At 40.1% G+C, this 13,732-nt stretch overlaps 5 protein-coding genes across 5 annotated transcripts; 1 reads left to right on the top strand and 4 right to left on the bottom strand.

Annotated features, from left to right (window-relative positions):
- Positions 1-69: 69 nt before the first annotated feature.
- On the bottom strand, positions 70-3,591 carry BEWA_054510 (conserved hypothetical protein; the record flags this gene model as incomplete). Its single annotated transcript, XM_004832790.1, has 4 exons — positions 70-681; positions 721-2,351; positions 3,225-3,378; positions 3,415-3,591. 4 exons carry the CDS (start codon positions 3,589-3,591, stop codon positions 70-72), a joined length of 2,574 nt encoding a protein of 857 aa, XP_004832847.1.
- Positions 3,592-3,986: 395 nt separating this feature from the next.
- On the bottom strand, positions 3,987-6,159 carry BEWA_054520 (conserved hypothetical protein; the record flags this gene model as incomplete). Its single annotated transcript, XM_004832791.1, has 12 exons — positions 3,987-4,378; positions 4,418-4,582; positions 4,619-4,754; positions 4,790-4,872; positions 4,908-4,983; positions 5,042-5,094; positions 5,131-5,266; positions 5,301-5,347; positions 5,381-5,456; positions 5,495-5,658; positions 5,724-6,054; positions 6,112-6,159. The coding sequence occupies 12 exons, from the start codon at positions 6,157-6,159 to the stop codon at positions 3,987-3,989; spliced, it is 1,707 nt and encodes a 568-aa protein (XP_004832848.1).
- A 36-nt stretch (positions 6,160-6,195) lies between these two features.
- BEWA_054530 (conserved hypothetical protein) lies at positions 6,196-8,253 on the bottom strand (the record flags this gene model as incomplete). The annotated part of the gene is made up of 7 exons (XM_004832792.1): positions 8,049-8,253; positions 7,814-8,008; positions 7,643-7,780; positions 6,970-7,608; positions 6,793-6,933; positions 6,548-6,739; positions 6,196-6,387 (listed from the first exon to the last, which is right to left on the bottom strand). The coding sequence occupies exons 1-7, from the start codon at positions 8,112-8,114 to the stop codon at positions 6,196-6,198; spliced, it is 1,563 nt and encodes a 520-aa protein (XP_004832849.1). The 5' UTR covers positions 8,115-8,253.
- Positions 8,254-8,343: 90 nt separating this feature from the next.
- On the top strand, positions 8,344-9,067 carry BEWA_054540 (conserved hypothetical protein; the record flags this gene model as incomplete). Its single annotated transcript, XM_004832793.1, has 2 exons — positions 8,344-8,398; positions 8,436-9,067. 2 exons carry the CDS (start codon positions 8,344-8,346, stop codon positions 9,065-9,067), a joined length of 687 nt encoding a protein of 228 aa, XP_004832850.1.
- Positions 9,068-9,077: 10 nt separating this feature from the next.
- On the bottom strand, positions 9,078-12,969 carry BEWA_054550 (GTP-binding protein family member protein). The gene is made up of 6 exons (XM_004832794.1): positions 12,856-12,969; positions 12,493-12,808; positions 9,815-10,052; positions 9,539-9,780; positions 9,360-9,504; positions 9,078-9,296 (listed from the first exon to the last, which is right to left on the bottom strand). The coding sequence occupies exons 1-6, from the start codon at positions 12,906-12,908 to the stop codon at positions 9,109-9,111; spliced, it is 1,182 nt and encodes a 393-aa protein (XP_004832851.1). The 5' UTR covers positions 12,909-12,969; the 3' UTR covers positions 9,078-9,108.
- Positions 12,970-13,732: the final 763 nt, after the last annotated feature.

Genomic DNA, 13,732 nt, shown 5'->3' on the forward strand with positions numbered 1-13,732 from the left:
ATTCAGAGTCTTCTGTGTCTGACACGAACTCGTTGGCCAAAGAATCGCCGCCACTAGGGGCTTTGTCACCTATAAATTGGTGTAGCGGATGAATGAATGAGCAATCGTGGAGGCAGAATAAAGCGTACCTTGATCGGATTTTAGTTTTACAGTAATCTTCCGTGGTTGTAGGTTAAAGACAAACTTTTCTTCCTTTTTATTTTCATGGCTAGCCCTTTTCCTTAGTGGCATCCATGGGTCGTCTTCCGGTTCAACGCTTTTGGTGATGCTGGGAAAGTCCTCATTCACATCATCGTAACCTTCAACTATCCTATTTGTAACGGGAGATGACCTCTTGTTACTAGTACAAGTATCGTCATCTTCCTCGAACCACGCATTAGGGTCGCTATACTTTCTTTTTGTGATTGTTATACTCTTGAGATTATTACGACTCTTCTCCAGGGTAGCGATAATACTATATGAGCGCGTTTCCTTTAGTTTGGAGAGTATCTTTGAGCAGAATTGATCGTCAAATAGCCAGACGATGAGATTGTCCATGCTTCCACATTCTATTGCGCTTAGTATACTCAGACAAATGCTTTCCAGAACGCTTCCCTGAGATCCACTCACATGATGGTTCAATATCCACAACACCGACCTTAACACATTATTTTTGATAATATGCCTTTCCACGAGAGAGTCCTAAATGATTACCATTTATGGGTTTTAAAAAAAACTTACCTTCATTTGTATGCAAACTCGCAAGAATTTTAGCGCTCCTACAGCCAAGAACTTATCAAACGGTTCAAGCGTACGCTGCATTATTTTAAGAGGTATATTTTGGCTTTGCATGCGTAGTTTGAACCGATGCCGGTGTTCCCTTGCACAGAGAGATAGGATTTCCATAATATGCACAGATTCCGAAGAGCGTGATATTCTGCTGGATTTACGTTTTCTTACGTAACCGTTATGGTTACTACTTTCAGGTGCTTCTTCAGAGTCATCCACATAGACCATATTTAACATATAGTCTAGGACACCCTTGTCATAGAATAATCTACACATTTCATCCTTTTCAGGCAAATCCATACTCTTTGGGTCTAAAAGTCTCATTATAATCTCCTTGGCTTGCAAGCAGTCTGGTATCCTTACAAGGGTACCGCATAAAGCCATTAGAAGCTTTGGGGTTCCAGATTCAGCATCTGTAAACACTGCCGCCCTTACTATTGCTGGAAATATTTCCATGCATATATAAAATATCTCTATTGCAAGAGAAGTGGGTTCAACCAATTTATGTCGACAAGTAGACAATAAATTTGGACGATACAGAGTGGAGTTGTCACTATCTTCTGGAGTCTCCCTCTTTTTATATAGCATCTTTTTAATTTCAACATATTCTTGCTCCGCCTTTGTGTTAATAGGCCGCATGTTTTTTTCAAAATCTTGGCATGCGTTGGCAGTTTGATCCAAGTAACCAGTTAGTTCATTCAATAGCTGATAGTGTCTAACCATTAAAATTAGAGAATTCCTATCTGGTTGAGATAGGATATTATTGCCACGTGCCACTACCAGGAGCTCACGCAGAAGGAGAGCCGCCATATAACTTTGCGATAATTTTGCCCTAAGTGCTTCAAAAAATGTACATTCTTCTGTAAGAATAACACCCATTATTTCCGTCATGTTTGAGTAAATTGTTGAATTCATACGTTGGATTGAAAATTCATCCAAATGTCTTGGCAAAACGACATCCTTTAAATAATTCATGCGATAGTTGGCATGGATCAATTGATAAAATGTAGAATTTTTTAGAGGAACAATATCATGATGCTTCACAAATTCTTGAAAGAATTTGACATGATTCATGCGAATATTTTGAGACAAAAGCTCAGAATCATACTCAAACGCTCGTAGGAGATCGAAGAAAATTTCGTCTGAAACAAAGACTAACATAAGCTCCAGACTCCCACACCAATTCAAGACCATGCGCAACAGTATAGATGCGATAGATGGTATCCAAGTCAATTCTTCATTTTCTATACTTTTGTTCATAAACTCAAATAATTCTTTTAACCACTTTTTTTCCAATAAATCCAAGTACAAGGCATCAGAAATTCCATTTTGACAAATCAAAGTATCGAGGGTAGAATCCAACTTTTGAATTGTTGCCGCACTCGGGGAAGGTAGCATCCGATAAGAAGTTGATTCTTTAGTTTGAGAACTTGATCCACTTTCTGATGTACTCGACTGTAACATGCTCTCATCAAGAAATTTGCGGATATATGCCCAACAGGCATTATGTCCCAAAATATTCTGAAACGATAAAGCACGATACAAACGAGTGTCATTTCCTTCATGCCATATTATTATTGATTCTGTAAATTTGTGTGTTGATGATATGGAATAAAAATGCATTGTGAAGAAAAGGATCATATTTTCATCCATAGTGACCTTTTAGTTTCGTGATCTTATCATTCCAGTATACCAACAAGAGAGTAGTCTAGAGGGGAGAGTCTCTACCACCTACCAAGGGTAGGGAGAACATACTGCATTATATCCATAGGGAGTAAGGAGTCACTATTTAGATTGAGTAGAAGGATGCGAAGAAGGATTAGGAGGTGATCCAGACTTTCTCATTTCATTTAGCTTATTTAAAAAGTCTCCTTGTGTGAGACAATGCCATACTCCATCCGTAGCAGCTTTTTGAAAGTACTTGCCAGTATAATTGTTACCGTTCTTTATCCCTATGGTAATGAGAGTAGAACCTTTTGTATGAGATTGTACAAATGTAGACTTCTCATTGGCTCCTTCAGCCTTCCAAATCTCTCCGCCGCTATCAACAACAGAGGATATATGATAATCTTCCTTTGGACTGTAATCTTCGAACTTTACTCCATCCTCCTCTTTGTATACATTTATTTTTGATTTATCAGGGTCAGAAAGGTCAAGAGTAATGGGAGTAGAAGGTTTAGGTGGAGTACTAGTAACTTGAGGAGGATCATTGTCATCTGTAGTACCTCCTCCAAAACAGCACCAAAAGCCTGCGCTACATAGTCTTACCAAACATACCGTCCATAGCAATGCCAGAATCTTCATCCTACTCCCAACTCTCAACTGGTGTGAGAAGAATGATCAGTATGGATGAACGGCATCCATAAACATCCAGCTCTATAGGCTTCCCTTGATGGAACATACCAATGTATGTTCCTCTTCTTCACATTATGGACTTCATTGCACATTCTACTTACCATTCTGTGACGAGTAATCGGAATTATCCCGAATATATGTGGAAACCACAGATTTTATCCCATCAAATTCGATATCCACGACAAGTTTTGGATTATCTCCATCTTCACCTCCTTCAAAATGGCAAAATCCAGTCCCCTTATCAACCCAGGATTCCTGTGTATGGCATTTCCGTGGTTACTCTAAACTTACGGTGCTAGAGCCAATCTCGTAAAGTTTAACTCTTCTGCAGCTCATGGGTAGAGAGTTTACGGGGTGTCCTGCGGACTTTTGCTCTTCATCTTCGACATCGTTGGCTTTGGCTTCTACACTTGCTGTTGAGCCGTCATCTGCAGATGTGCTTTGGAGATTTGAGTCATTTTCTGTCATTTACTCGAGAGTTTCAAGGAGTAGATTTGCTTGAGACCTGCAAACGAGAAACGGTAGGACAAGAACTTGGCCTTCGATTGACTTTACCAAATGGGCACAAACGCACAAACATTAGAATTATTGGCGTAAGATGATGAGATAAAAGTTTAAAGTTGCGATTACAAATGCCGCATTTTAAAAAAAAGTGTGTGTTCCAACCATCTGTTGCGCGACACCTCCAACCAGACATTCTTCTAGGTACCCCTCCGATATTTTTCTATTCTCCGTACTTGTTCCTAATTGCGACATTATACATTCCCAGGATAGCAAATCTGTGACTGAAAATCCATTGGAATGTTACGTATGTGGAGTAGATGATGTCTAGAGTAGATTGTTCGATACTGCATCTTGCTGACTCATTCCTGTAGAATGCTAACTGCGAGTGAGACCCTCTTATCGATATCCATTGGTACAATAAGTCCTCCAACATCGGTTTGAGGTGTGACATAAATCTCCGTTACTGACTGCACAGTTTGGTTCTTTGGGACCATGACGTTGTGGCAGCTTATAAACGCCCTGTGATTTGTAAATTCGACAAAAGGCTCCGATTTTGCTGAACTTGAGAACAGCACAATGTCTGGGATTGTTTCGTTTGAAAACTCCAACTGACGGAGCATCGAATGATCGACTGCATATTCAGCTGGAAGCTTTGATGCCGGATAGCTGGGAAAGAGAGAACGCTGTTGCAATAATTGTTGGCAGATGAGTCGCACTGAATCCTCTTTTGGCTTGCATACCATGTTTTTTTCTAAATGTTGAAGTGTGTATGTGCATACAAGAGGCGTACCGATTCCTGAGATTACATCGCAAGATGTAACTCCAAAGAGGATTCCATTGATGCTTATAGTTCCTGGGTTTGAAAGGAAAATTATATTCTCTGGAAATTCTTTCTTGTATAGAGGACTTGATGCACAATTTAGTGGTGGTTGTGGGAGAGGATAGCTCAGCAGGACTAAGGATAGCCATTATATAGAGTAAAAAAACATACCATCATAGCAGTGAGGAACGATTACAAATTTGGTATTACTCATTGGACCAAATTGAGCGACATTAGACAGGTCCTTGAGGAATTTGGAGTACAAAAATGTCAAGTCTCCCAATCGCGATATTCCATACCCCTCAACCTATACCCGAATAAACACAGGGTATAAAAACTTACGGCCATTTGGTTGACACTAACAAAGGGTCCCATGAAGAATACAACATGCGGTTTATCCCTCTTTAGCTTGTGAAAGACATATTCTGAATAGCTTTATAGGATAATGAACAAGACCAACGGAAGTTTGTTTGCTCCAAATTCTCAGTAAGAAGAGCTCCACGTATCACCGAAATGTGAATGTTCTCGTTTTTAAACTGCGGACAGATGTATGTGGATGGTACAGTAGGAAATACACATAGTATAGAAGCAAACCTTGTTTTGCGCAGCTAGAGTAGTGACTGGTTCATCTACCGGAATTCCACATCCTACATGTTTTTGTGGCTACAAGAGACCAGACTCACGTATATTGCTAGTAACGTAGCGAACTCCAAAGTTATCCTCGAAACAGCGTCCGGTTACAGCGGCCTGAGAGGATTTATTTGATGGAGAAAAACCTACCATTTGCCCTGGAAATAGACAGAGCTCCTCAATTTGGTGCTGAATGGATGTAAAGATGAGAAACAAAACGTACTAAATTTTCAATTTGCGCCCTTACTCCGAAATCATTAGTTGTACTTCCTGCACATTTTGAGCGTTAGTAGCAAAAATTACCCTGGAGAGTGACGTTGAGAATATCAATTCCACTTTCTCCTTCTGCTCCAATTCTTCCATATACCGTTACATCCGTCTGTAGAGATTATGAATGATAGACGTAAATAGACAAACCTCGCTGTCGGTTCTCAGAGGCTTGAATTCGCACTGGAGTCCCTTTGAGTTGCAAAACTCCTTAAAGAGGTTCGCAAACCTCAATATTTTGTCATTTATTGCCTCATCCACGAGCGCTGCGGAGGCATTGTGGCATTTGTAGTAGGGAACCGTAACAGCCAAATCTGCACATGGCATGAATGAATGGTCAAGTGAAACGGAATAAGAACCTATGGAGCCACAAACTAACCGAATGAGAAGGTTGACTTGTTTTCTATCTCGCAGCCCTTTTTAATTTGGAAAACTTCATCCTTTACGTACTGGGCGGTGTGTATGAAGATTTCTTCCTCGCTGTTTGTCGTAAAGTTACTCTTCATAGCGACTAAATCTAGCAAACTTTGGGCTACAGACACTTTTCTGGAGTCTTCATCCTCCTTCTCGCTCCCAACGAGCCTCTCCAACTCTTCTTTGAACCATTTGTTGATTGCTACGATCTCTTTCGTGTTATTCCCGGCAGATTCTAGACGACTTAAAAGTTCCTGTAGTAACGGCCAGCGAAAAGTCCCATTTAGGCGTTGTTTCTGTACAAGAGTGTGATTGTTGTCGTTTTTTGACGCACAGACGCTACACATCCGTACCAGATGGTCTGCGATATTTGCGGTTGTGATTTCGTCAGAAAGGATCATGTTGAAAGGATATACGGATGTATATATGTAAGATATTTAGTGTTTCTTTGCGAAATATCTGGATAGTGCAGCACCCTTTACCGGCCCCTTGAGTTTCTTCCCAGAGGTCATGTCATTGAAAATCTTTTCGCGAGCCTCCTTTACAGGCAATTGCTCCTTCTCTATGTTCTTTATACGGTCTGATATCGCCTGCTGGCGCCTCTTGAAGACCTTGGAGTATTTATCAGCCTATAAAATGAGTGAATTAAATGAGCAATAACGAGCGTCATGACGACACCCTGCAGTTTCAGGATACATATAGTGCTATATGGACATTGCTACAAGAAAATGTCCAAGATATCACAAGATCCGTGTGGAGGTAGATATAAGATTGGAAAAATAGACAAACCTTAGCCTTGGTAGATTTCTTGCTAGACTTTCCTCGGGTCTTGTGCTTCTTTGAAGGTTCAGGAGCTCTTTCCTCCTCTGGTGTATCGATAGATAGGTCGCGAGAGTAACTTCCGATAGCTTGGGTTGCAAGAGTAATGGAATCTGGAGGTAACTTTTCCAGCAGACGTTGCACTTCGCGGTCTCTCGATACCTACATGTTTTTGAGAATGCAGAGACAATATGGATATATGGAAAATAACACACCTTTCCGGTTTCGTATGGATTTTGTTCGAGGGCATCAAAATTGGCGAATCCAGAGCCTGGAACAATTAGTGTTGATATTCCAAACGTCGTTCCAACGGTACACATGTCTTCAAATGGTTGAAATGCGATTGACTTTACTTCCTGAATATTGATGTTTTGTATAATTTTTCAACATACCTGCGATTGAAACTGATGCCTTAGATATAGGCTAGGTTCCTTGACTGCATTTTCCGTAAACAAAGTATAAAACTCGACTCTTCCACCAAGAGCCATTGATAATATTCCAGTTTGGCTAATTGTGATGGACGATGGTGGTTTTGAGCCAACGTAATTTTTTCGAATAGCTTCATTATATTTTCTCAGATCCCAAATTTTCCAGAACCCATCAAATCCCGAGGAAACCATGTAGTTTCCATAAACCCCAAGACTTGAAACGGGTCCTTTGTGGGCTAACATTGTAACTGGAGCCTTGGCCAAATTTGGCACCCAGAGGGAAACAGTTCCATCATTATGTCCAAGGTGAATGACAGCATTGTTCTTGTTTTGGCACATTACATGGCAAGCTCCCTTTTTAGTGTGATGTTTTGCAACTACTTCTCCGGTAGAAACATCCTGGTAAGACAATTCTCCAAATTCCCCAATACCAACCATTAGATAGTGGTAGTACAAATACTCTAGCTTATAGGTCAACATTCTGTCGCGTAGACAGTAAACCTCAGAGCCCTGATTGTCGTAGATATGCACATACTTTTTTTGGGCAACAGCAAGCATGGTATGATTATGCAACACTTTTACGTCTCTTATCGTTTCCTTAACCTGAAGAAGAATGTGAACCATTCACAAAACATACGCAAATATCAAAGTAGTTCTTCAAACTTTGGGTGCAAATAAGAGATAATTGACCTTTTCCTCCACCAAGTAGCATGTATCTTCCATTCTGTGTGTAATCAGCCATGTATGGCCCATGAGTTAAATCGAGTTGGATCACCTAAGGAGCTGAATAACTGGAGAATGGGCAAACCTTTTTTCTGGTTCCAAGATCAGCCTTGGACAACAGCTTGGCTTGGCTTATCTGATATGATTTTTCATCCCCTTCCGTCTTTATATATCCACTTTCGTTAGGAAGGATGATTGAACTGTACTCTACGGCCTTTTTAGCATCGTCTAAAATGCCCTTGTTCTTCTTGATGTTCCTTTTGGCATAGGAATGCTTCTTCTGTGAATGTTGTTGACGAGATGTAGAGTTATGAACTCACCTTTTCATCCTTTGCTCCAAAGAGCTTGCGATAGAGAACCTTGGAGTCCTTCAAAACGTTAGCCATGCCTTTTAAAGCTATAATTGTGGACCATTAACTAATCCATGATAGAATCCAAGAAATAAGATGCGATAGACCGCAAACAGCGCAAATACGTCACTATTTGGGGTTAACAAATTATTTTTGTGGGTAAAGCATCAACTGTGAGCCTAGGAATTTTCATGGGCCCAAGTTGAGTTCCTTCCCCAGCGGTAGAGGGGCAACGACCAGTTTCCATTAAGTTTTTGTGACCAAAATGTCAACAGCGCACAGACCTACTTGGTACACTGCGATTGGTCGCGCTCCAGACGGTAAGTTTGTTCGACGTTGTAATAACGACTTATACAGCACACAGCGGGACCGCAGCGGTTTCCAGCAAGGATTTACCATCGCATAAGGAGCTTAAAAGGAGAGCTCCGATATCTATAGAGACCTCTGAGGGGACAAAAGTACAAAAGGCCAACGAGCAGAAGCGTATACTCCGAGAAAAGTTGGAATCAACAGAAGCTGCACATAAGACTAAAGCCTTAATTGAAGAAAAGGTCGGAGTTACCAAAAACTTTTTGTCACTAGAAGATGCTACAAAGCTCTTGAATCAGGACATTAACGCATTTCCAGAAGATGAGGACGACTATGTGGATGAGGCTGCAGTTGATGATGAAGATGACGAAGAAGCCATTCTTTTGCGGGAATTGGAAAAGATTAAAAAGGAGAAGGAAGAGATACGTCTAAAGGAACAACAAGAACAATTACAGTCACAGGAACATCGTGAAAAAATCTTGAGTCAAAATCCACTTTTAAATATAACGTCGCAAGCTAGTCGCTGGGACGAGGATGTCGTCTTCAAGAACCCACGGAGGGAAGTAAAGGAGAAACCAGAGTTTGTTTTACTCATCTATATTCATGATCTCTACAGATTTATCAACGATGTGGTTCGCAGCGAATTTCACAAGAGATTTTTGCACAAGTATGTACTTTAAAAATGGGCTTTACCTTCCATAGTAATATTTAAACGGAATTATTACTTCTTATTAGTCACGTTGAATTTGAAAAAAATGATGTCTCCATCATTGACAACATAATCCTTTCCCTTTTGCAAGTACTTGCCATTGGCACGAACTTCTCCTTCGGATCCGTGCTCCAGAATATCCTTGTAATTATAAACTTCGGCACATATGAAACCACGTTCAAAGTCGGAATGGATTACGCCTAAAATGAGGGTATACAGAATGGGTAAGAATGAAGAAAATATGGAATAGAAAAGAAACACACCTGCGGCCTGTGGAGCTTTTGTTCCGTTGCGAATTGTCCAGCATCTAACTTCATCTGGACCGCATGTAAAGTAGTGAATAAGCTGTAGAGCGGAATATCCACTGGTGATGATTTTGTTTATCTTGCTACTGGTACCGTTTTTATCCTGTTTTAAATATAAAAATGAGGAATAAAGTTACCTTGAGATATCCTTCCTTAGCTTCAGGTGTATCAAAAGCTTCAAGAGATAGCTCAAATTGGGCACTGTATGGGATGATTGGGCCAGGGTTATTGTCCTGTACCCATTTTGCAATTTTTGCAAGCCACTTATTCTTTTGGCGTACAAAATCATTTTCGGAGAGATTTACTAAATATACGATTGGTTTTGCAGTAAGGAAATTGTACTCATTAATGATGTTAACCTCTAATGATTTCCAGTTGCCTAAAGATGTAAGAATTGTAAAAAGTAGACATACCATGACTGATCCAGAGATTCTTTTCCAGGTGCTCCTTAACCTTTAGCATTGTATCGAGCTCTTCCTTCTTGGATTTTACCTTCATGTTACGCTGATAGACCTTGTCAATTTCTACAACTGCCTTGGAGCACTTGTCCAAGTCCTTTAAAATGAGTTCTTGGTTGATGGTGTCGAGGTCATTAACGGGGTTGACTTCACCATCGGTATGTATAATTTCGTCATCCTCAAATGCTCTCACCTGAAAAGATAAGCGTTATTGCACATAGATACGTTTCACAGAGACAAAATGAGTGATGCAGTACCGTCCAATGAAACATTCACTGTAGGGTGCATTTATATATTCTATACATACTGATCTAAAGTATGTTTTACAGAGCGAGTCCTAGCATTCCAGTATACCAACAAGAGAAGAGTCTAGAGGGGAGAGTCTAATGGCAGAGGGTAGAAATGGAGTGTTTTACAGACGAGTTATTAGTTTTGCAATAAGAGCGGGTCCCTTCCACATAGCTAGAGCACCAACAATTCCTGTTCCTATTGTTCCACCGACTCCACCAATTTCAGCAGGGTGAGATTCAATGAACTTAAGTATCCTATCACCAAAGTTCTGTGAACCAGATTCAGCAACTCCATTACCGCCTCTTTCACCGGTGGCTCCTCCAGCTTGAGATTTATTTTCAGCCTCAAACGTTTCCTTTAAGTTCTTAAGTTTTGGGGCGAGAAGAGGATCTTTCAGTTCAGTTTTCTGTTCTGGATACAGTGTCCAACTAGTTCCATTCTTGTCTTCACCTCCCCTGATATAATATTCATAGTTATTACTACCAGTGCCTCTTTTCTCAAAGCCAACCAAGAGAAGATTGTCGAGTTTAAAGCCATCCTCACCAGAGTAGTATGCAGTGACACTCTTAAGAATGAAACTAGACGATAATCCAGAGAAAGCAGTACCTTCACCATATTTAACTCCACCAAGTATGAAACCATCTTTATTATGAACGGAGTGGGAAAATCTAACAAAACCATCATTTTCAATATCCTTTCTTGTAACATTAATCCGTTCTTTTACCCCTCCAGAAGTATCCTCATAACTAGTAGAACTTTTACTTGTCTCAAGACTATTTTTATATCCCACATCTATAGTGACAGTTGGTAATATAGTCTTTAGAAGCTTTAGGATGTTTGGATCATTAGTATAACTATTGGGTTTATCATTTATGACCGATTTCCAGGTGCTAGAATCCAAGTAGTCTCTTTGGTACCATTTATCTGATAATTCTGAAAGACAAATCAAAAGCGGAATTTCTTCGGATCCTTTTGGATAGTAATATACAAACACAGTAGACATTGTACTAGTAAATGCAAGCCCAGTCTGCTCCGTTTTTCCATCCTTGAATCTCGAGAAGCTACCAGCAAGATGAGAGTAGGAATAGTCAGTAGTATCACGAGTGGACACTTTAACCGAGTTAGAATCACAACTAGGACAATTGTAGTAAATAGGACTAGAACTACCTTTCTGTGAAATATCTAAAATATGAGCATCATTTCTACTACAATTCTGTTTATCAAGATCCTTCTTCAGAGTAGTCTTAGTTATATCATTCTGCTTATTCCAACTATTTCCATTAGCATCAAGTATGTAGTAAAATGTACCTGACATTTGCTTAAGTTCCAGTAAAAGGGGAATACTATATCCTGGATCTCCGTTCCAGTAGTAGACATAAGCCTCACTACACAGAGTACCACATATAGGAGGATCAAATGGTATGTTCGCACCACCATTCTTTGTGGATAGGAGTCTTATGTTTAGTCCAGTAGTATGCTTGTGGGTGTACTTATTGTATGTGGTGTATAGGTCTTGAGAGGAAACAGATATGGTAACATCCGCATTTATAGTTGGAACTTGGCTTGGATCTCCATTGGCATAGTAATTACCATTAGTTTGACTGAGATTTAGTACTACAAGCTCCTTTAGCTTAGCACTAATATCCGTAAGTTTTTCAGTAAGCTGACTTTCTTGACTAACACTGGCCTTTTCATCTGTAATTTCTTTCCATGGATTAGAAGATGCAAAATAGCTATCCTTCTTGTAGTAGTAATAATTATCATTCCCACTGGACTTTTCAAGTCCCACTATTAATGGTACTAGGTTACTCTCATCATATCTTAAATAGTATACGGTTACCTTTTTTTCATAATAATAATGTGATATATTCTCAAATCCACTCTGTTTTACTCCCTTGTAATTTATTCCATCAATATAATACGGCCCTGTTACGGGGATGTGAGTGTATCTCTTATAACCTTTACCCGGTAGATCGTTCCGCTTTTGGACAGTTATATTATTACCAGATGTATCCTGATAACTACGATTTACTTCTGTTTCACCAATGTTAATGGTAACATCTTTCCTTTCGCTCATGCTACATCCTCATCCATTATGTAGCACTTATCCAGTGTCCTATGTTAATAGATATTTCCTCATTCTTCCATCCATACTCACTATTATTATGTACCTCTCTTCCTCTTCCAACGTCTCAACTGGTGTGAGCAGAATGGTCACTATGGAACAGCATCATGGAATGACGCCACAACATTTGCCATAGTCTCTTTGATAGTCTCATTATTAATTCTTGGACTCCCGCTTTACACTCAGAACAAGACTATATACTACACATTCAACTTACTACATGCAATATTCCATCAACGGCATCAATGTGTGACAAGAAGGCGTTCCCTAATCCTTCTCCTTTATGGGCTCCTCTGACGAGTCCAGCGATATCAAAAATCGTCAACGAGGCCGCAATTTCCTTTTTTGGTTCAAAAATCTTGCATAAGTGCTCAAAACGTTCATCTGGAACGCTAACAACAGCTTCATGAGGATTTATCGTACAAAATGGAAAGTTTTCGGCTGGAACAGACTGTTTTGAGAGCAAATTGAACGTCGTCGATTTGCCAACATTAGGAAGACCAACAAGACCGAGCTTAAGGTTATTCTTTGGCCTACAAAATGAATTTGAAGTTAAAGTATAGAGATAAAATCGACAAACCTTCCCAGAAGAACCTTTTGCTCTACAGGAGCATTTTTATCTTTTGGTGCCATTTGCAAGAGCCTCACTATAACACCTCAATGGGTTGAAATACCAGCTAATGTAAAATTTTATAAAAACTGATGGAGTCGATGGCCGCTAACTCCTCGGAAGGATTTGCCAACCCCCACCCATCAATACTTTTCAGTGTGTAATGCACATATTTGTTAGTGATTTAAGCTTTTGTAAAGAATTGAATTATTTGTTTAAAGGTACAACTGAAGTAATAGCAACGACGAGGTCACTTTCTGGTGCCGTAGATCCGAGAACTACAGCCACACCTTCAGGTGTACGATTTTCCTTGTAATATATGGATCTTTGAATATAACGCCCATAATAGATGCTGTGGCGTCTCTGGAGTGAATGGAAAAGTGATAACGAGTCCAAGGAATTTTCCCAGGCGGCCGAAAGCGTTCAAACGAGAGGTATGGGCCATGGATCTCTATGGAATGGATGCTAGCAGATGTACCACAGCTGTGTACCTCTCATCTGGTACGAACTTTCCAGTGAAGTCGCCAATGTGCGGAATCAACCGTACTGATCCTGTCGCTGCCCAGATTCTCTTAAATCGGCGACACACCTGCATTATACTCGTACATTTGGATATTTATGGGCCTTATAGATCATAAAAGGCCATGGTAGCCAATAGGAAGAATTGTAGCGCAGGAGCAGAGGTCAGTCATTCCTGGGACTCTCCGCGTCACAATCTACTCTTCTTCCACATCCATAGACCCTAGATATTGCGCACACAATCATACACACATTTTCATCAATGTACATACACATTTCGTGGTACCCCGTAAACCAGAGTCACCCAGGAATAAGTTGGCCAGAGGGA

The sequence above is a fragment of the Theileria equi genome (assembly GCF_000342415.1).
Source record: "Theileria equi strain WA chromosome 4 map unlocalized gcontig_1105316255039, whole genome shotgun sequence".
NCBI lineage: Eukaryota > Apicomplexa > Aconoidasida > Piroplasmida > Theileriidae > Theileria > Theileria equi.